Source organism: Coturnix japonica, chromosome 4 (genome assembly GCF_054131305.1).
Source record: "Coturnix japonica strain WE chromosome 4, WE-NBRP24, whole genome shotgun sequence".
Classification (NCBI taxonomy): Eukaryota; Metazoa; Chordata; class Aves; order Galliformes; family Phasianidae; genus Coturnix; species Coturnix japonica.
In genome coordinates this window covers 83,988,112-84,007,991 of record NC_140666.1, presented here as the reverse complement: position 1 = coordinate 84,007,991, position 19,880 = coordinate 83,988,112, and the positions used below count along the sequence as shown (strand labels likewise).

At 43.5% G+C, this 19,880-nt stretch overlaps 1 protein-coding gene across 6 annotated transcripts in view; it reads left to right on the top strand.

The window, feature by feature from the left end:
* Window positions 1-19,880, top strand: part of FGFR3 (fibroblast growth factor receptor 3) — a 49,921-nt gene that overhangs the window by 11,914 nt on the left and 18,127 nt on the right. For all 6 annotated transcript variants that reach the window (XM_085545842.1, XM_085545840.1, XM_085545838.1 and 3 more), the window contains exons 2-6: window positions 3,234-3,497; window positions 8,179-8,232; window positions 13,145-13,314; window positions 17,390-17,513; window positions 17,989-18,179. In XM_085545842.1, the coding sequence (XP_085401968.1) occupies window positions 3,234-3,497; window positions 8,179-8,232; window positions 13,145-13,314; window positions 17,390-17,513; window positions 17,989-18,179 (803 nt within the window). The remainder of the gene's footprint in view (window positions 1-3,233; window positions 3,498-8,178; window positions 8,233-13,144; window positions 13,315-17,389; window positions 17,514-17,988; window positions 18,180-19,880) is intronic.

Sequence of the window (19,880 nt, the reverse complement as noted above, 5' to 3'; positions counted from 1 at the left end):
TGCTTTTGGGGAAAAAAGGGGGAAAAAAAAGCATATGACTTGAGAACTAACCCTGGTCGTGGTTCTGCATATTCTCTAGGAAAAAAAGTTTGCTTTCCTTGTATTGCACATACATACATACACATAAAAACAACCCTGGGAGGTAATAGGGTACAATGCACTTCTTAAAGTCTTTGGAAGAAATATTGACTGGTAACAGTTGCATAGACACTGCAGTGGTAATACTGAATAAACCTGTCTATTTTTGGGAAAAACTGCTTTAAGCTTTTCCAGGGGAACCCCTACCCCACACCGGAGCAAACATACACAACAGGTGAAGGATAAATTGACCCTTTCAAATGACTGAGGCAAACTGTTTGCGGATATGGTTTCCTAAAGGCAATTTTCTAAATCGCAGCTTAGGTTTTTACGGGAGGGACCAAGTCAGTTCACTTCCAAAAGTATACAAACTCTGGGGAGAAAAAAGAGATTGGTTCCCATTTCTGGCAATAGGGCTTACTCCTCATAGAATCATAGGATCACAAGGTTGGAAAGGACCTACAAGATCATCTCATTCAACTGTCCTGCCATTACCATTGCTACCGAAAGCCACTAAACCATATCTCATAGCTCCTCATCCAGACACTGCACAGAAGCCCTCAGCTCCCAGTGTGAGGACACACAAGTAAAATGGCAAATGCAGATTGAACATAGGAAAATATCAGCTACCAGAGAGCCTCTTGGTCCATGTCACAGAAGAACCTTCCTGAGATTCTCAGGGGCACGTGAGGGATATTCCACTCAGAGCGCTGAGTGTGATGAGCCTTGAGCCCTCCACCATGGGAGTGACAGGGTAGTCAGGGCCATCTGCTTATCAGATGCATGATGAATGGCTGTGCCCCAGCTTTGGGATGTTCCCTTGAGGAGTCAGAGCTGAAAAGGATGTTCCAGAGCACTGGGATTTTTCAAAAGATGAAACTGTAGGAAGATATTCCAGTGGGAAAATCATAAGTGAAGAAAAGAAATAAAGGAATAAAATGTTCTTGAGCTGGGGGTGACTGCACTGTGCAAGGTGGTGTGGAGTCCATGAGCATCCCAAGGCTCCATCATCCCTCACTGCCTGCAGCAACTGTCATGCTTCTGGCATAGCACCTACAAACAGTCCCCAGCAGCAGGGCAGGCACCAGCCAAAGTGCAGGAAAGTTTAAAGGGGTTTGCTGCTTCCCCACCGTGTGGATGGTTTGCTTAGGACTCAGGACTGATAATTGGGTGATGGGTGTTGTAACCTCTGTCTCTGCTTTTGCATTTGTCATATTTGAAAGCTGGATGAGGTATAATAATAGCAAATCTTCATTCTCTGTCCCAGTTAGGCAAAATACTAAAGCACATTCAACTCTGTGGACGTTGTCAAGGGGCAGAGAGGTCAAAATAAGCAAGAGATGAGGTTCCTTTCCTCAGAAGAAGCTGCAAACCCCAATTGTACTGAGTTGAATATGAATTTACTCTTCATGTTGGTATTCCTTTGCGATGTTTTATAAAACTGCTTTACTGCTTTGTCATTAACACGGATTCATTATCACTTTAAGAAAAAGGTGACTTCCTTTTAAATGACTAAACAGCCTCATTTGATTTGTATTCAGTCTGGGCTTGTTCCTGTTGGTAGGTTTAGGGTACAAAAGCCAAAATACACAAGTTACCAAAGGTCAGGGAGAAGTGTGCATTTTGTATGGAGGAATGGCTTAGCTGCCTGGGGTTTGTTTTCCAATAGGTTAAATTAGCAACAGCTTCCATTAGAGTCAGCAAAGATCAGCACCCAGCATTGCGTGCAGAGCTGTATGAGGGACTTATAATATAAAGCCAAAGTTGGTGCCATTGGGAAAATGCATGTGATACAGAGAAGGAAGGCTGTATCCTGAAATCAGCAGCTGAAACAGAAAATGCTTCTTTACGTGGTGCTGCAAGTTTCTTCTTCTCAACTATATATCCGCAAGGAGCTCCTTGATGGGAAGAGGCAGACCATGGGCATGCACAGAACTGCTGCAAGAGCTGCTCTGTAAGGAGAAAGATTCTGATGCTTCTTCAGCTTCCTTTTTTTTTTTTTACTAATAGCATATGCATTTGGGGAAAATATTTTCATTAAAAATAATAAAAAAGAGAATTAAAAAAAAAAAGAAAAGAAACCCTTGTCTATATGAACACCACAGCATTCTGGCCAAACCCAGAAATATTTGAGTTGGAGTTGCTGCCAGAGTATAAGGGAAAGGTGCTTCGTGACCCCAGTGTGTGTGGGCTTTGCCTGCTGTGGGATGATACCTCCCATGAAATACCACATTTTCAGGCCCTTAGAATTCATCAGTTTCACCATGTAAGAATACTGACTGAAGCATTTTTATATTTTTAAAGTTCCACAAGAATGAAAAGTTGCATGACAAGGGGAGAAAAGCAGTATATTTTTCTTTAATTACCTCCTCCAATTCTTTCACTTAATAGCAGAACAACAACTTGAAGACAGTTCATCATCATAACACCATCCTCAGGTGTTCTGAGTATCACATTGGTTTCACAGTTAAATTCTGATCTATGCATATATGTGAGCAGCAAAATTAAGATCTCTATTCATATCTGATTATTATCAGAGGTAAAATTGGGCCACCTGAGTTTGGATCATGGGAATAGATTTGTTTTGCATTGCTTACTTCTTAATTATATAATCATAGCACCAGAGAGTCTTTGCTATGAATTAGGATTCCATAGTGTACAAAACCAAGAAGACTTATGCCTGGCAGAGCATAATGTCTCATAGCTGGTGTAAGCTGGAAGAAACATGAGACATGTAATGAGAAAATATTGGCTGGCGTAGACAAGGCAGTGGTGCTCATGCTGTTGGAATAACTGGGTTGAGGGCAGCTATGGAGGACTGAGTCTTCCTTTACAAGATGATGTAAAAGAGGAAGAAACCGCTGGGAGTCTGAAGTGAGTTTATGCATCACTGCAGGATGAGTCTGAGGACTGTCAAACCATCGTGCCTTGTGTTCCTTTGTGGGAAGCCTTCTGAGCTCAGACCTTTCCTTTTGTTATTGCTCACCTGCAAAACAGAACTGTGCAGCTCATGACAGGATTCACTGTTGTTGGTGTGAGAGGCTTCTGCACATGTGAAAGCATCTGTAGAGCAAATACAAGTTACTTGTTAAAATACTCTTTCATTCTCTGACACGTGCTCTTATTTACTCATTTCCCTCTCTTTCCCTTTGCAGAATACTTGAGGAGCGAGACCGCCTTTCTGGAAGAGTTGGTGTTTGGAAGTGGAGATACCATTGAACTTTCCTGTGACACCCAAAGCTCTTCTGTGTCAGTTTTCTGGTTTAAAGATGGCATTGGGATTGCACCTTCCAACAGAACTCATATTGGACAAAAACTGTTGAAGATAATCAATGTGTCATATGATGATTCGGGGCTGTACAGTTGCAAGCCAAGACATTCCAACGAGGTCCTGGGAAACTTTACAGTCAGAGTGACAGGTATGTGCAGAAATAGAGTTGATTTGCTGGTTTTTCTGTGTGTGTATTTTTGCCCCTTCACTTGTTCAGCATAGCTGGTGTTCTGCAGGTTTTTGTCCCTTCTTGGTCAGTCTGTACCTCCCCAGCAAGCCCTGTCAGTAATCATTCTGACAAAACATAAAACAATCAAAGAATGCTTGCGTGTTATTACCAAGTGTTAACAGCTTGATGGTGAGACTGAGAGAGACTTGGAAACAGTGCTCGTCAGATTAAGCCCCCGATCCCCCTTAACACTCAAGTAGACAAAATGCCTTTGAAATGTGGGTGAGCGAGCTGTGACTCAGGAAGGTTAAATGACTTATTTTTTTTTACTTTATGTGGCAAATCATTGACAAAATTGGATGTAAAAACTGGAGATTTCTGAAACTGTTTCCGTATCTTAGAATGGCTTGTGGAATAGCTTCAGTTGGAAGGGACTTTAAAGATCATTGACCATCTCCTCCTTCCACCCTAGTTGTCACAAATTACAGTTGAACTGTTTCAAAAGTAGCTTATCTGCAAACTGTATATGTAGAATATGTGCTTCATCAGAGGAACTCAACTGCTAACCGTGTATTATAGACAAGTGGTGCATTAGCAAAGCACTTGCTGTCTTAGTGTGTCTGTACTTTCCATAAGGACAATAGGACAGAACAGCTACAAGCTGTACAAGCCTGTATCACTCTACAGAAGGTGCCAAAAAGAGCTATTATTCCAAGATAACAATTAAATAATGCTACGATCATCCTGATTTCAGCCTGCTGCATTGGTACAGTGCTCATCATCGTGAGCTGATAGAAAGCCTTCTGACCACACAGATTCAATGCCTGAATTTTCATGGGGGTTAACCTCTCTAAGGTTCTGAAAACTTTCCTTCCCCCATAGGTTCTTACCTTCAAAAGCTGAGTTCCCTCAGACAGCACCAAGCTCTATTTGAAAAGGTTGTGGCAGAGTGGGAATCAGTCTCTTTTCCCCAGGCGGCTAGAGGTACGATGAGAGAGAATGGCTTCAGGTTGTGCTAGGGGAGATTCATGTTGGATATTAGGAAGAATGTCTTCCCTGAAAGAGTGGTCGAGCAGTGGGACAGGCTGCCCAGGGAGGTGGTAGGGTCACCGTCCTTGGTTCAAGAAAGGTGGAGATATGGTACTGAGGGGCATGGTTAGTGGGCAGTATTGATGGTTGGTGAATGGTTGGACTAGATCATCTTGGAGGTCTTTTCCAACCTTAATGAACTGAATTCTATGAAGACTGAACACAGAGGTGTCTGTCATAGCAAATCGTGCCCGTACCATAAAGTTCTTTTTCCTGCCAGAAGTAAAATTCATGTGAGAGAATCAAACCATCGTGAGAATAAAAGCCCGTTTCAGCAGCCTCCACCAACATCTGCTTTTCATTGAGTGTTACCGGAGAGTGCTGTGAACGCTTCAAGGTCATATCAATTAAATGGTTGAAGAAGTATTTGGCCCTTGAAAGGCTTTCTTTAACTAGGTACGATTACTGGGACTACCCAAGGAACTGCAGGTTGTTAGAAATGTTACTCTCTCTCTTTTTTTAAGTGACATTAAAATGCTTTTGAGTTCAAGGGGCAGCAGGGAGGCAGAAGAGGGCAGCTGGTTCCACATTCAAGTGAAACAGCTGCCAGCCCCAAAAGTTTGTAAAGTGAGAAATTGTTTTTAATAGTGGAAGGGCTTATAATCCTCTGCTTTTTAAAAGTTTAAGCCCCTGTGTTTTTCCTCTTCACTAATAATAGCTAATAACAGCTTAAGAACAAGCGAGTAACCTGAACCTGCTTTCTGACAGCATTAGGAGTCTTTGATTCTATTAGCTCGCTGTCATTACCATCCAAGTGCTGGCAGTGTGGGAGTCTCTGTCTTAGCTGTCAGCAGTGCTCCTTTCGAGCTTTGAAGCCCTGCTGTATGTGGCAATAGTGGCGCCTCTCGTGCACAGGGATATTTCTTTGTAATTATTATTGATTGCTCTGTGTTCCGCTGCAGAGAGGAGATCATTATCTGAGATCTGTGGTTTGCGTTCCCACTTTGTGAAGGTAACTCCAGTGATGAGCTTGGATATCTGGTTGGGTGTTTATGTGGTTATCTGATGATTGGAGGTGTTCTCTGTGTTAAACTGGATTAAATCTGTACTAATGAATTGGAGTTGCTCCAATCTGTGCTCCGATGTGAGCAAAAGCAGGCTGAGTTGACAAGGTGTAATGCTGGAAATTGCCGGTAGGCACTTAAGTCTCTTTTTGTGAGCTGTTTGCAGATCCTGGCAGGGCAGCAGACTTGCTGAACACACTCTGGAAGCCCTTCTGAGGTTTGTGACAGGGATGGAGCGTGTTGGTGAAGGATGGGCTGCACAGGGCAGGTGTTGACATTAGGAAGCAGCCTGTACCTCTGGAGATAGAAGCTGCTACTGCACAGTGAAAACTAGTCTGATGAGTAACAGGGCTTGATTACTTTAGAATGCCTCCATTGACGGACATGGGCTTGATTGCTTTATGAGTTTACCAGATGAAACGTACTGCCCTCTTAAAGCATGGGTGCTTGGTGTGGATCACAGATAGGGGCTGCATGCCCAAACTGATCTGCTGTTGACAGAGGCTCTGTTTCTGCAGCCATTTCATACACTCCCTTGGGATTTAGTAGCTGAGCAGCACTCCTGCATTGAGCAGCAAAAAGATCTTTCAAGGTACCCAAGACAGAATTCCTTCCTGCTCATAAATAGAGCTCTTTTGGAATAGCATCCAGTAATTCCTATTGATGCCAATCCTGGTTGTCTTTTGGAAGGGAATACAGTTTTTGTAAATGATTAACAAATAGCTCATAGATTTTTAGTCACTTATTGAAGAAGGCGACATTTAATAACCTAAATAGGAATGTAGCTCTGAGCAGGGGATATTTTGTGTTAAAACCTGTGGGTTAAGGTGTTAAAAGGCTGCAGCTTCCCTGCAAAGCTCTCATGTGAAGCACAAGCAAAGTCAAAGGGAACATGGAGTTGGACTCTATGGTTCTTATGAGTCCCTTCCAACTCAGGATATTCTGTGATTCTGTGATTCTCTCCTCTGATCTTGTGGAAGCATTTTGAATTGATTTGAAGATCGATTCTGCTGTTTTGGTCCTGATTGGTTCATTTGAAACCAGAAGAAAACATCAATGGCATGTTAATATACAGGTAACCAAATCGCAGAGCGAGGGTTGAGAATGTACTCGTTCCTCCGGTGTTGGTGGGTGTTTGGCAGGGCTTCTGCCTTCGTCGGGACTTGAATAAACCTGCTGGTTCAGCCGAAACGCCTCAACAGACACTTCACTCTCAGCAAGCCCCATGGCATTTCCCCAGTGCTGTTGCCAGCAGGACCTCAGCTGCAGTGTGTAGTTGGGTATGCGCTGCAGGGCCAGCGCCTGAGCCAAGGAGAAGGTGCAACGCATGATGCGCAGCCGCGTGTTGATGGAGGGAGATGATTCCTGGCTTACTGCTCCTATATGTGGTGAATACATTTGGAAATTCCCTCCAGATTCTGCAGAGAAGCGATATTTATTATTACCTTTCCCCCTCCTTCTGGTTGTTTTTTGTTGTTTTTTTTTTTTACCTCCATGTTTTTTTAACACTTGGAGAAGGGTGCTCAGTTCCCCAACCAAAATGCAGTGGATCATGGAAGGAAGAAGCTCTGCCTGAGTTGGCCTGAATCAGTGCTTTGCTGTTCTGGCACATTTTAAACACTCATAAAGTTTCCTGTTTGCTGCTGTTTCATGCCAAGTGCTTTTACCTCTGTCTCAGAATATAAATGCTGTTGCCTTCTTAGCATTTTGCCTTTATTTAAAAAAGAAATTCCTGGAGATTATATAAAGTCAGAAGACACTAAATCTTCCAGACACTGAATTGTGCTAAATAGTGTCAACTGAATCAAACACTAAGCTGCTGTTTTATCGTGGGATTCACATCTACAGACTGAAGCTTCATTGTGCACAGCCTGGAGAAGGTGAGATGTTAGATCACACTTAGAGAATGAATACAGAAAGTTTTAGAGATACACTGATGGAAAATTCCCACCTGCTCACCTGGATTCAGTTACAGCCTCAAGGTTTATCTGTACAAGGAATATAAGCAAAAGGAGCTGGTTCACAGAGCAGCCATCAAAATGTCTGTCTGGAGAGAGGTTCAATTTCAAGGGGAAGTTTTAAAAGCTTTAGTTGAGTCGTTTAGCAAGGAGTTAACATGGGAGGATGTAGCAGCGATGTATTGAGTTAAAAGAGTACAAAATGAGTTGGAAATGCTGACCTGTCGTTCTGAGACTCAGTGAAACAAAAAGTCTCTGAGTGAATGCTAGGGGAAAGAAAAAGCGGGGGAGAGCTTGTTCTGCAAAAAGAAACCTCCTCTTTTTGAACTGCCTTTGTATTTAGGAGAAGAGCTCTTTGCATATCGAAAAGTAGTTGGCACCAACCCCTGCTCTGTCGTGACAGAGCACTGGCCAACTTGTTTCACTTCTCTCCTTTCAGAAAGCTCCTGGCTGCTCACCCCAGAGTGGTGGAGCAGGAAAGGGGATGTCATCCACATGTCACCCAGGTCCCCCTTCAGTGGAGCCCACTGTGGTATCCACAGCATCATCCAGCCTCATCTCCATGTGCTGTCTTCTTTCTGTTTCATGTCTTTCTCCTTCTCCTCCTAGATTCCCCTTCGTCAGGTGATGATGAAGATGATGACGATGAGTCAGAGGATACAGGTAATTTGTTTCTCCAGCATACAGAGAGTTGTTTTTTTAAACAGAGATGTGGCTGCCATGTGGCATGGCTCAGGCATTTGCTTCCATACACGTTGAAATGGGAGCCCTTAGGACAGGAGTACAGACTCCTGGGTCCTGGTACCAGAAATTTAGAAGAAGCTGCCGAAGTGGTGTAACTTGATTTTTTTGGTCACTCAGTTCTATGAGTTTGACTTGAGCTTGGGTTATCAATTCTCCTTCAATGTAAACTCCAGAGTAACTCATTCTGTCATCATGATTTTTTACTATGCTGAAGTTACACCTTGCAGTTACACACTGCAAACCTCAGCCTGCTTTGGTTTTGTTGGGTTTAACTCTGGTTCTAATGAGCATCTCAGCTGGAGGCAGAGGCATCTCAGAGAATAAAATTGACGCTAGCCAAGCACCAGATTTACAGCTGCCATAAGCAGGAGCTGTAAGCAAAGCCCCTCTGGATTTTCTTTAACTTGTATGGGGAAGGGAGCCCCAGAAGAGAGCCTCTATGCTTCCACACTAAACCTTATTCAATCGCAGAGCTTGTTTCTCTAAGTGCAGTATCATTAATCAGGATCATTACATGCTTCATAGGCGTTGGTGTTGTGTTTTATTATGCTTTTTATATTTCTGAAAAGCGAGCTGCCTGTGCTTATGTGTTTTTAATAAATAAATGTCTTACATTTGAACTCCAAATCAGCTATGTACGTTGGCAGAAGTTCAGCATGACTGGAAAATTTCTCCTGCCCACAGCATTGGACATGGAGGACTCTTTAAAACAGGTCTCCCACTGTAATAAATTTGTGCCGCTGTGTTGTGCAGCGTGTGGACAGTAATTGTGAGGTACGGTGCCAGGCAGCCCATCAGCAGCAGTTAGTGGTTTTCTGATAGCCTTTAATTAGGCGGCTGGATGCCATGAGTTGAAGAGCACCTTTGCAGAGGTGCTCAGCGCTCCTGGTGCCAACTGAAGCCCATTGGAGTCATGGGAAGGGGCAGCTTTGCTCAGGGTTTGCTCCTCTGCAGAGCAGCTGCTGGTGAGCACAATACATCGCTCTGTGCTTTTTAAATGTGATTTGTAGTAAACTCCATCTCTTAGCAGCAGGTATCACAAAACACGAGCTGTTTTACAGTAGAGAAAGACACGTTCTTCTTCATCAAGAGGGAAAACACGTATTTTACCACATGTATTTATAGCTTGTGTTCTGGGTCTTCTTGACTTCAAGACAGTCTCTTTTTTTAGATCCAGAGGCAACCACTGGTTTTGCTTAAAGCTCTCACTATAAAAAGTTGTATTCTCTTTTGCTTTAAAAGCTGTCGATTAGTTTAACATACCAGAGAGGTGAAGCCCCATGTTGTGAAGTGACATGAATGTGCTTTATGTTGCTTTGTTTAATGTCAGACCCTCCAGTTAACACTGGCAAATCTTCTTTTGAATCTGAGGAGCTGTGTGTTAACCCCAGCACCACCACCACCACTGGGACATCTCACTGGGGACAGAGGCTACTGGGTCATCCCAAGCAAGGGGGCATGTGGCTACCGCCAGTGCCATGTCCCAAAGTCCCACGTCCTTCATCTCTTGAGGCAAAAAGCACTCTAATGAGCACTTGCCTGGCCACCAGACATCACCACGGTCAGCAGTTAGAGGAGTGAGGGCAAAAAATTGCCTTTCATGCGAAAGCATGATATAACCCAGAGTTATTCTTATGCAGAGAGAGATAATATGTCCAGGACTGACTTCTTCGTGCACTGCCTATTTCGCACATCACTGAATAATAATATATCCTGTTCTCATGTAACACTGTGCGTATTGTCTGGCTTGTTCCCATTATTCAAGAGTTTCTTACCCTCGTGTTTATAGAGAGGGGCTCGGAGAGCTGATATTAATAGTGTCATGAGTTTGAAGCTAGTCTCAGTGATTTTGGAGATTACACCACAGATTGCTAAAATTCAAGCTGGAATTACCAAAGCCAGGGTGGTAAAAGGAAATTACACCTAAAGGAAATAAGTATTTGGTGCATCTCGGAGAGCATGGAGACAGCATCCCATAGAGACAGGCAGCTGAAGGGTGGAAAGAGGAAGCTCAGCAACTTCATATTGTCCCATTTGTTGCAGCCTTGTCACAAACTGTGATCTGCCTTTGCAAAAAGAGGCTTCCCAGTACCTCTGTTCTTTACAGCTGTTTTTCCTGGCTGTGGAACAAAAAACCAAGCTCCATTTTCACACAGTGCTCTTCTGCCCCAGTGCTCCCTATCCCTCTGTATCTGTTTGTTTGGAGCCCCTGCTGTGTAGCCCCAGCACCTTCAAAGAGCCCCTATAATCTCCAATTAAATCTGGCTGTGTACTCAGAGGCGTCAGCTGGGGAAATTACACAATTAGGGTTGATTCTGTCTGCTGCAAAATTTTGTGGCTGCTCCTAATTGCTAAATGAGCGCTTGGCTGTATTAATTATTCCAAGTACCGCTCTTGGTTTTTTAATTGGTCATTCCAGGTGGATGGGTGGCCAGTGTCTGACAAACAAAATGGACCGGCAGGCTTAGTGCTTGATGATGGGAAAGGGCTGGCGACAGTCTTTGCGGGTCCCTCTTTTCACACCTGCGCACGCAGAATCGTTGCTTGTCATTAATTCAGAGCAAGCAGCTCAAAAATAATTTTTTTTTCCTGTCTTCCATTCTTTCTCACTCCCAAAGCACTGTGGAACTTCGCAAGCTTTGTGTGAAAAGAAGAGTTAAAATTTTCACCCCCTTTAAAAAGCAGCGATGAAAGGACTCTTGGGGCACAGTAGACCAAGTGCTGATGTTTTGTTTGCTACTCCTGAGAGCAAGAACAAAGGCACCGTTCTGAATGCCTTGGCACTTCTTGCCAGTTCCAGCTTGAAATGTGCTGTGCCCTGATTGGTGTGTTAATGTGGGGGTGCTGAGCCCTGTGAGCCCCAAATCACGTGGGAGAGAACCCAAATGGCAGAGATGCACTTGGGGAAGAATCAGTGTTTAATGACTGGGGCCCATTTGGAGAAGATCCCTGAATACTCAGTAAAACAGTGAGCAGTAGGTTATAGAATCATAGAATAATGTGAGTTGGAAGGAACCCGTAAGGATCATTGAGTCTGATGCCTGGAAGAGCTTGTGGGGCTACTCTGCAGCAGTGCATGGGAATGTCTCCATCAGCGCCTGGCCTCTCCCTGAACCCACTCTGTGTTTAAAGTCCCTGGGAAGTCAGGATGCACTGCCAAAAGGAAGTGTTTCACTGAAAAATAGCAGGAAGAAGGACAGGGATGGGTCTGTCTGTGTACCCACATTCCTTTGATGCATGCAGGTTACTGATGGGTTCATGACATGTTATGTGAGGGGGTCTGAGGGCAAATGAAAGCCCTTAATAGTGAATTTTCACCCCTGCCAAGGCTGTGATGCTACCAAAGCACCAATGTTCAGCAGCCTGGCCTCAGCGATGTAAAAGCAGATAAAATACAGAAGCAATGCACCCAGATGCCGAAAAGAAACCAGGAATATGGAGTGTTATCAGCAGGTGCTAGAATGGTGCATGTTGGAGCTGAGCTGCATGAGCGTGCCTGAAGCATCCCTGGAGCTGAAGCTAGACAAGGTTCTGAGCACCTGATGGAGCTGAAGGTGTCCCTGTTCATTGCAGGGGAGTTGGCCTGGGTGACCCTTAAGGGTCCCTTCCAAACAAATGATTCTGTGATCCAATGAGTGGAATCCTCTGGGAGGCTCTGGTGTTGGTCAGGCCTACTTCTTTCAGTCACGTTTGTCAAAGGCTTTCAAAATCTGTAGTCCTTGTTCATTCCTGTGAAAGCAGAATGCAGTGATGTATGAGCAATGTTTGTCATGCATTTTTTGTGTAGTTCAGGGTGGGGAGGCTTACCTGGACTCAGTACAGGATGCAGCCAAACACATCAGGGCCGGCAGCGTGGAGGAGCTCATGAGAACGTGAAGAGTTCAAGTGCATCTCAGACCTTGCACACCCTTGTAATGAAGGGGGTCTTCACTGGGGTGGAATTTCTTTGCTGTTTTGCAAAGCAAACACCATGTGTGCCCATCTCCCTTTGGCCGTGGCTGAAGGTGCCTCACCATGGCAGGGGAAGATAGCAAGCTCAGCTCTGCACTGCTTCCTTAAGCAGAAACGAAAGTTTGTTTTTAAAGCTTTCTCTTTCTTTCTGTCTTTCTTTCCTGTGTAATAAGTTTGCTGCCGTTGCTGCCCTAATTTGGAGTTAATATGTAATGTCTGTAACGGTGCCAAGAAACATTGCTGTACTTTAGGCAGATTATAAAAGTATCTCATGCTAACACTGGTATTTTAAAACTTATCCCTGTTCAAAGGTAACATGAATCTTTAAAAATAAAATCACTTGAACTTTCTGAACATAAACGTGATAAACCAGTTTGGCACTGGCTTCTTTCCCTTTCCTTCCCTTAAGGAGGCTGCACTACATTTGTGCTCACAGAGAAGCAAAACTTTCCAAAGCACTCAGCTAATTCTTTTTCTCTTCACTCTCTTTACATTTCCAGCATCTTTCTGCTCTTCATGCTTCTTGGCTACTATTGTCCCAGTGGTACATCTGTATCTTTTTACACACTGAAGCCAGATCCTCACTCTGTTAGCTCTCTCCCTGTTGATTTAAAAGCAGCTACTCTAGATTTATACCAGCATTACTGAGACAAGAACCTGGTCATGAACCTTTCATCACAAACCTAAAATGCAAACACCCTGTCTATGTATATAAGAGTCGTTTAGCTGGAAAGCATTTCTGTGTCATTTATCTTAACTGCAGCAGGTAGCAATTTAGCTGTCACTCCACACATGCCAAAGCCTTTCAAATGCATCTGCTCAGCAGCTGATATCCTCTACTGCATAAATGGGCTTTCTCATCTTGTCTTCTTTTCCTCAGGTGTCCCCTTCTGGACCCGGCCAGATAAGATGGAGAAGAAGCTGCTGGCAGTTCCCGCCGCCAACACTGTTCGTTTCCGATGTCCAGCAGGTGGAAACCCAACTCCCACCATCTACTGGCTGAAGAATGGCAAAGAGTTCAAGGGAGAGCACAGGATTGGGGGCATCAAGGTAAGGCTTTGGCTTGGGTCTCTATGAGAATTTTTCTACCAACTGTAGGAAATGGCATTTTGCTGTGATGAACATTGGTACATGGAAGAGCATGTTTTTTCCAGCTGTGCTGGAAAAGGGATGTTTCTGGCAGTCCTTGCAACTGTTCAACATGGAAGTGTTAGATAGGGCTGCTGTCCATTGGGATTTAAGACTAGTTGCCTGAGAGTTTGTTTACATTGGCTATTCGTGGATGAGATAAAAAAAAGGATGAGTGTATTGGGTGCATTGTGGTCAGTAATGAGAAACTGGGGGCAGAAGCCTCTGTCTGTCTTCATGGAGATCAGCCCAGTACACTGTGCAAGACCCAGATTCCAAGGAGAAATGACTGTTCCATGGGAAGTACCTCACCAAAGGGCTGGACAGCTGTGCTTGTGGTCATTCATATTCCTGTGGCATAAATCATCAAGTGCTGGATCCCCCTGTATCCACAGTAATAGCAGTCTGCTACTTGGTTTCTTCCTTCTCCCTTTTTCCTTTCTACCATACAGTGTTCTGGAAAATTCTCTGGCTTGGGTGCACACCAAAACCCAGTGCATTCAAATGACTGAATTATCCAGAAGTTTCTGTGCTACTGTACATGACAAATAACAGGATTTTAACTAGAAAATCAGCTGCTACAATTTTTCTCTTGTTTCTTTGTCGCCTGAAGGTCACAATCAACACATATTTAGGCAATGGCTGGATATAACAATATCAGACTCTGAGCAATTATTTGCAGCTTGCACTCCGCCAGCCCTGGCATCTCTCTGAGATAGTTCTGAGGAAAGAAGGGGATTTTTCAGAAGGCACCTTCTCCAGTACCTTAAATAGCTCTGTGCTGATGCTTACCACATCTGTAACTCTCTGAAAGGGGCTCGGCATGCAGAGCGTGCAGGGTTCCAGAAACCAGAAAAGGATTTGAAAAAGCATTCCCTCCCCACCGTTTTCGGACTGTTTCTTTCCTGTTAGCTCAAGCCCATTCCTGAAAGAGCCCATTGTGGTCGTTTCAGTAAAGCCTTTGAAGGTCCCTCCTCAGCCCTGTCCCCGTTCCAGCCTGGATGAGGCTCAGGGCACTCTCGGTTTTAGATCTGAAAACTTAAGGAAAGCGAAGATGTGGGGAAGCAGCTCTTGTCTGTATGCAGTCTTATGAAGCACAAGCATCTTTTACTAATTGCATGGTGTAAAAATCATCATGAAGCCATGAAATGGCTTCTTGCAAAACTATGTGACATCAGCTGCACTAAATTATGTTTGCAGAATAAGATGTAAAGCTGAAAGCAATCCCCCTACCCACTTTCCAGCAGTTTTAATCTATCCTTGAGTTTAAATTGACACATTTCATCCTCTGCAACACGGTAGTGAGTCTTTGGCATCACTGTGCTTTGTTTCTCTAGGGGCACCTTACAGAAACAAACCAGTGCTTACAGAGCTGTTGAACGCAATGTCAGGCCAATTACAGCAAGACTGATTTAAGCTTTCTGTCTAGTTGTAGTTCCTTGTCCTTTTCATGATATAAAGACATCTTTCTCTCTCTGTAATTTTCCTTCTCATATTTGCCTGCTTTTGCTCTTGAGCCATAGTTAGCTGTAAGTAGTCTGATGTAAATCTCATCCAATATAAATATACTGATAGATATCAGCTGAGATTTGAACCAGAAGAAGAAGTTGAAAACCTGCTCAGTATCTCCTGTATTTAAGATTTAAATTCCCTGTTACAACTTCAAGTCATAAAAGGATTAGGCAGCTTGAAAACAATTGGCAATATCCAGAGCTGGCAGAGCTTGGTTGGCTCACTTCATCTCAGTATCTGGTCTTAACCCAGAAATTTTTGAGCTGAGAATTTTTTCATTTGTTCTCAATGTGCAGGAGAATTTAAACATTGATTGTGTAAGGTCTGCAGCCAGCAGTTGGAAGTTGACCATCGTTCCACTTCTGCCTCTCACAAGTGGCACTTAGATCCTGTGTCAGAGATTGTCAGAGCCCTCTGTGAATTCTGTAAGAGAGAAGGGCAAGTGTTGAAAACACTTAAACTGGGTTAAACTGGGCTTCTTACATTTCATCCTTAACTGATAGAGGAAAGAAATTCATATGACTTATCATATGAAATTTCCCAAAGAGCATTAATGATTAAATCCTTGTTGGAATCTCTAATATTGTAAGCCTGTGTGTGTTAAATGACCCTAGAAGGAAAGATCCAGGGGGAGGGGAGGTAGGAGATTATCCCTTCCCCAGACCATCACACTGACTTGCATACCAGTCTGGCAAACACTCACTGAGTTTCCAAGTGTGTCTGCAAATGTTTGTTTCACAAGAAGCCAAGAATGACAACACCAAATAAACCAGAGGGATTTCTAGTATCTCACCAACTTGATTAATGGCTGTGCTAAATCATGTCGTGTTTCTAGTGTTTTATCAAGGATGGCAACCATCCTAAGTTGGGAACATCCCTTTTTATAATCTACTACATCTAGACCTTAAAAAAGGACTATTGCTTCAAGTTTTCTCCCAGAGTTTGTGCCCCCAGGTTCAGATCTTTGTTTAGAGTCCAAAGTCCCTGTCACAAACCCAGTGATAAGAAGATCCTTGAAAGTAAATACAAGGCATGCTAAGAAAAAGACCTAATTTGGACCTGGTTCTATAATACATTTTAGACTAGGGAGTTAGCCAGGTGTCTGGAGTCCCAGTTCCTTGGAGTAGTTCCTTCAGCTTCCATAGGCAAATGCAATGCTGAAGAGTGGATTAAAAGAAGTCTTTAGATACAACTAGGAGATAAATCATTATGAACATAAGCTACTAAGCAGCCTGACCAATTCTGAAATGAAATCTTATATTCACACATCTGAAAAGTAGGATTCTCAGCACTGCTATTCCTAGGAACATAGAGATGTACAAAGCACAGGGCTTCATCAGAATGGCTTTTTGCTAAACAAGCTGTTTAAACTGTTAGGTCGTATGACTCCAGACCTTCTCTTTCCAAAATTCTGTCTTTAATCTCAACTTGGCCCATTGAAGGAAAGCATGTGGATGCAATTTACATGGAGTGAAAGAGGTTAAATAGCTTCATATTTGAGTTCACCTGCTGCAGCAAGGAAACTCCAGGAGCAATTACATCCTTGTTTTTTTCCACGAGCCTTTGACATTCTGTAGCTCACCAGTATTGCAGTCTCCAGCTTCTGTGTCCTTGGAGTCACCTCCACAATGTTTAATGAAGTTAATTGTCCTGATCGGAGTGGCAGAAGGCATCAAATGAATACTCAGAAATTTGGAAAGCTTTTATCATATGCTGTGCGTCTTTAAGTCATCTTCATTTATGTTGGTTGCTTTCTGTATTAATTCAAGGTTTACTTTTCATATCCATTATTTCCTCTGCACTCATTAGAAACAATCATTCTATCCAGGAGTACAGGGCAGTGGGTCAGACTGGAGACGTGGGTTGTGCTTTCCCTTCCTGCTGCTGCACAACCAGTAATTCTGGACATAAATCACATTCAGAAAAAACAACTAGAATGAAGGCTTAGTGCAGAATGAGAAGGACTGACCAGACGTGAGGCTGAGCATATTTTCTCCTCAGTTCTAGACAGAAAACACTGGGGGCTGACTCATTTGTAGTCAGCCATTTCTGTTCTGACAGCTATGCTGTCCTCATAGCATAAACATTCAGAATACAGGGTGAGAATTATAAGCTTTATTGTTCTTAGTTATCTGTATGAATTATGTAGCAATTGCTAAAATTCTGCAGACAAGAATGCAGTGTTTTGAGCTGATGGAGTCTCTGGATCTGAGTGGTCTGGCAAAGGGGACAAGCACATTGAAATTAGATGGTCATTATGGTCCATTTCAACCCAGGCCACTCTATGATTCTATAATTCTGTGATTCACATCAGAGCTGTCTCAACAGATGCCTTCTAAACCCATTATTCTAGTAGAGGTGCCACATCCAGTGCAGCAGTCAGCAGGTTTCATTGCTATTATTGTGAAAGCATCTACAAGTTCACTGATAGTTATAGGGTCTGGTGACTTGACCATGGAATTGATCGTTTCATTTCTTTTTCCAGTTGCGGCACCAGCAGTGGAGCTTGGTGATGGAGAGCGTCGTGCCGTCAGATCGAGGAAACTACACCTGTGTTGTGGAGAACAAATATGGCAATATTAGGCACACGTACCAGCTTGATGTTTTAGGTGAGATTTCACTGTTTCCCCTCAGCAGCTGATCTGTGGTGATGCTGAACAGGCATATGACAGGAAGCAGGAGCTTGGTTTCTTTCCCAAATAACTAGAGCCGAGAGGAAGCCTTCTTTTGACCAGCAATTCATTTTCAGATTGTGATGCATAAATTAGGTGGCAGCTCTCAAGAGAGGCCAGAGAAGGAAAGGTGTGAGCAGAGCTGAGATTTCTATTCTGTTCCTTGTGGTTCCTCCTTGTTTGGCTTGAAGAGCACCAGCTGGTGAGGACACCTGGGATGGCACTCCTAGTCTGCACCCTTTCTGCTGAAAATCAAGGAGATTCCTCATCTGGAGCAATTCCTGCCAGATCACTGTGAGCTGCTACCACTGAGCAGCATTGATTCTTTCCGTCATTAGCACTGATGGTTGCAGAGAGGAGTCATTGCTGGAAGAATGGATGAATTCACATTTTCTTCTCCTACGTTTTTCAGAACGGTCACCTCACCGACCGATCCTGCAGGCAGGACTCCCTGCCAATCAGACCGTGGTGGTTGGGAGCAATGTGGAATTTCACTGCAAGGTCTACAGTGATGCCCAGCCTCACATCCAGTGGCTGAAACACGTGGAAGTCAACGGCAGCAAGTATGGACCTGATGGGACACCCTACGTCACAGTGCTGAAGGTTAGTGCTCGCTCCTTTTTACTCTCAGGGCATCTCTTCCTCTGGCTTGGTCTCAGTGTTAGAGAGACCAGCTACACTGTGGAGTTGCTTCTCAGAGAAGCCTACTGTCTTGTGGCAAATGATATTAGCGCTGAGTAAAGGTTCTTGTCATCTATAGAAGCCATAAAATTTTATAGATGTGTTCATAAATAAGGCCTAGAGTAGCAGTGCAGGGAGATCCAGAAGCTCTCGACAGACTATGCTCAATACCACAGTTCCTAGAAGGGTGTTTATTATTAAAATCAGATTTTGTGAGCTCTGGGTTTCATTTTATATGATTGTTTCATGTCTATGAGAAAAAATACTGAGAATAAGCCAAGGACCACTATTGGGATTGCTCTTTCCTTTAAGTCTGTGCAGTGGAATACTCTGCTTTTGGAGGGGGTACAGCAAAAATGTCCTAATGTCAATGTTCCAGACTCTTCTGTTTGCCAGAGATAACACAACTACTGTAGTGGCACAGATAAGCAAAGTAGTTGCAAGGGCTGAGGCAACTGTGAGAAATGCAGCATTATAAAAGGGAAGCTGTCAGATTGCATTTGACCTAAAATTGGAAAAATAACCCTTTTTTACTGCTTCAATGGAGGTATTTTCAGGGCTTATTAAAATGAAAGGCTCCCAAGTAAAACACATTCTTTCCTTTTCCAAGTAAGTACACTGCAGCGCACATGTACTAAATAATGCTCAGCTCCCAGCACCTGAGAGCCAAGAGAGCCTTGTTCCAGCCACGAACATTAGTGAGCCGTGCTGTTATCCATGCTCAGGAAAGCCTATATTTTATTGAGCAAAAACTCACTTAGTCAAACTCCACTTTGCAAATGCTTTCTAGAAAGGGAGTTTCCAGGTTGCAGGCAGAACCAAGCCAGCAGGTCTGGTTTTTCCTGAACCAGTACAGATATAAAAGTAGGGAAAAAAAACACATGGGACTTATAAGTCCCCCTCCCCCTCTTTTTGTTTGATAATTGAAGGTATCCTGTGCTTGTGTGTATTAGAATAGTGCCAAATCCAGTTTTTCTGCCTCTGGAAACAGATTCTGTCCCTGCAACGTAGAGCTGAGGCTGTCCTCATGGACATCCCCTGTGCACATCCTGCTACACACACCCTTCTTTCCCTTTGTATGAATTTATTATTATTATTATTATTATTATTTTAATCTAAAAACAAACTTATCAGACAGCATCTACAAAAGTGTATCTCAGCCAGATGCATGATAATAAAAGCCAGAGACCCTGGAAATAATTACACAGATTGAAATAACAGATTGGTTGGAAGAAATGGCTGGAGACAGCTCTTCAGGATTGGCAGCAGGCGCTTCTCGCGAGTTGATAAAACTTTTCATTTTCTGTCTGCGTCTCCAAATGTGTTTGAATTATGCATATTTGAATTTCCCCCCCTGGTTTCACAGCCCAGCACCACACTCTGAATAGCTGCCTGTGTCACATGCCATCTCACATAGTCTCCAAGCTCTGTGTGTGGTCCCCATGGGATAAAGTGGTACCTTTTGGAAGTTCGCAGAGCCGCTGCGAACAGTGCCTTGTGTCACAAGCACAGGCTCCCATTTTGCTGTGGCAAAGAACATATAAATAGTCCGTATAAATAGCGTTTTAAAATCATGTTGGAGCGGCACCGGGGTGGCTAGGTAATTAGAATTGCCAAATACCT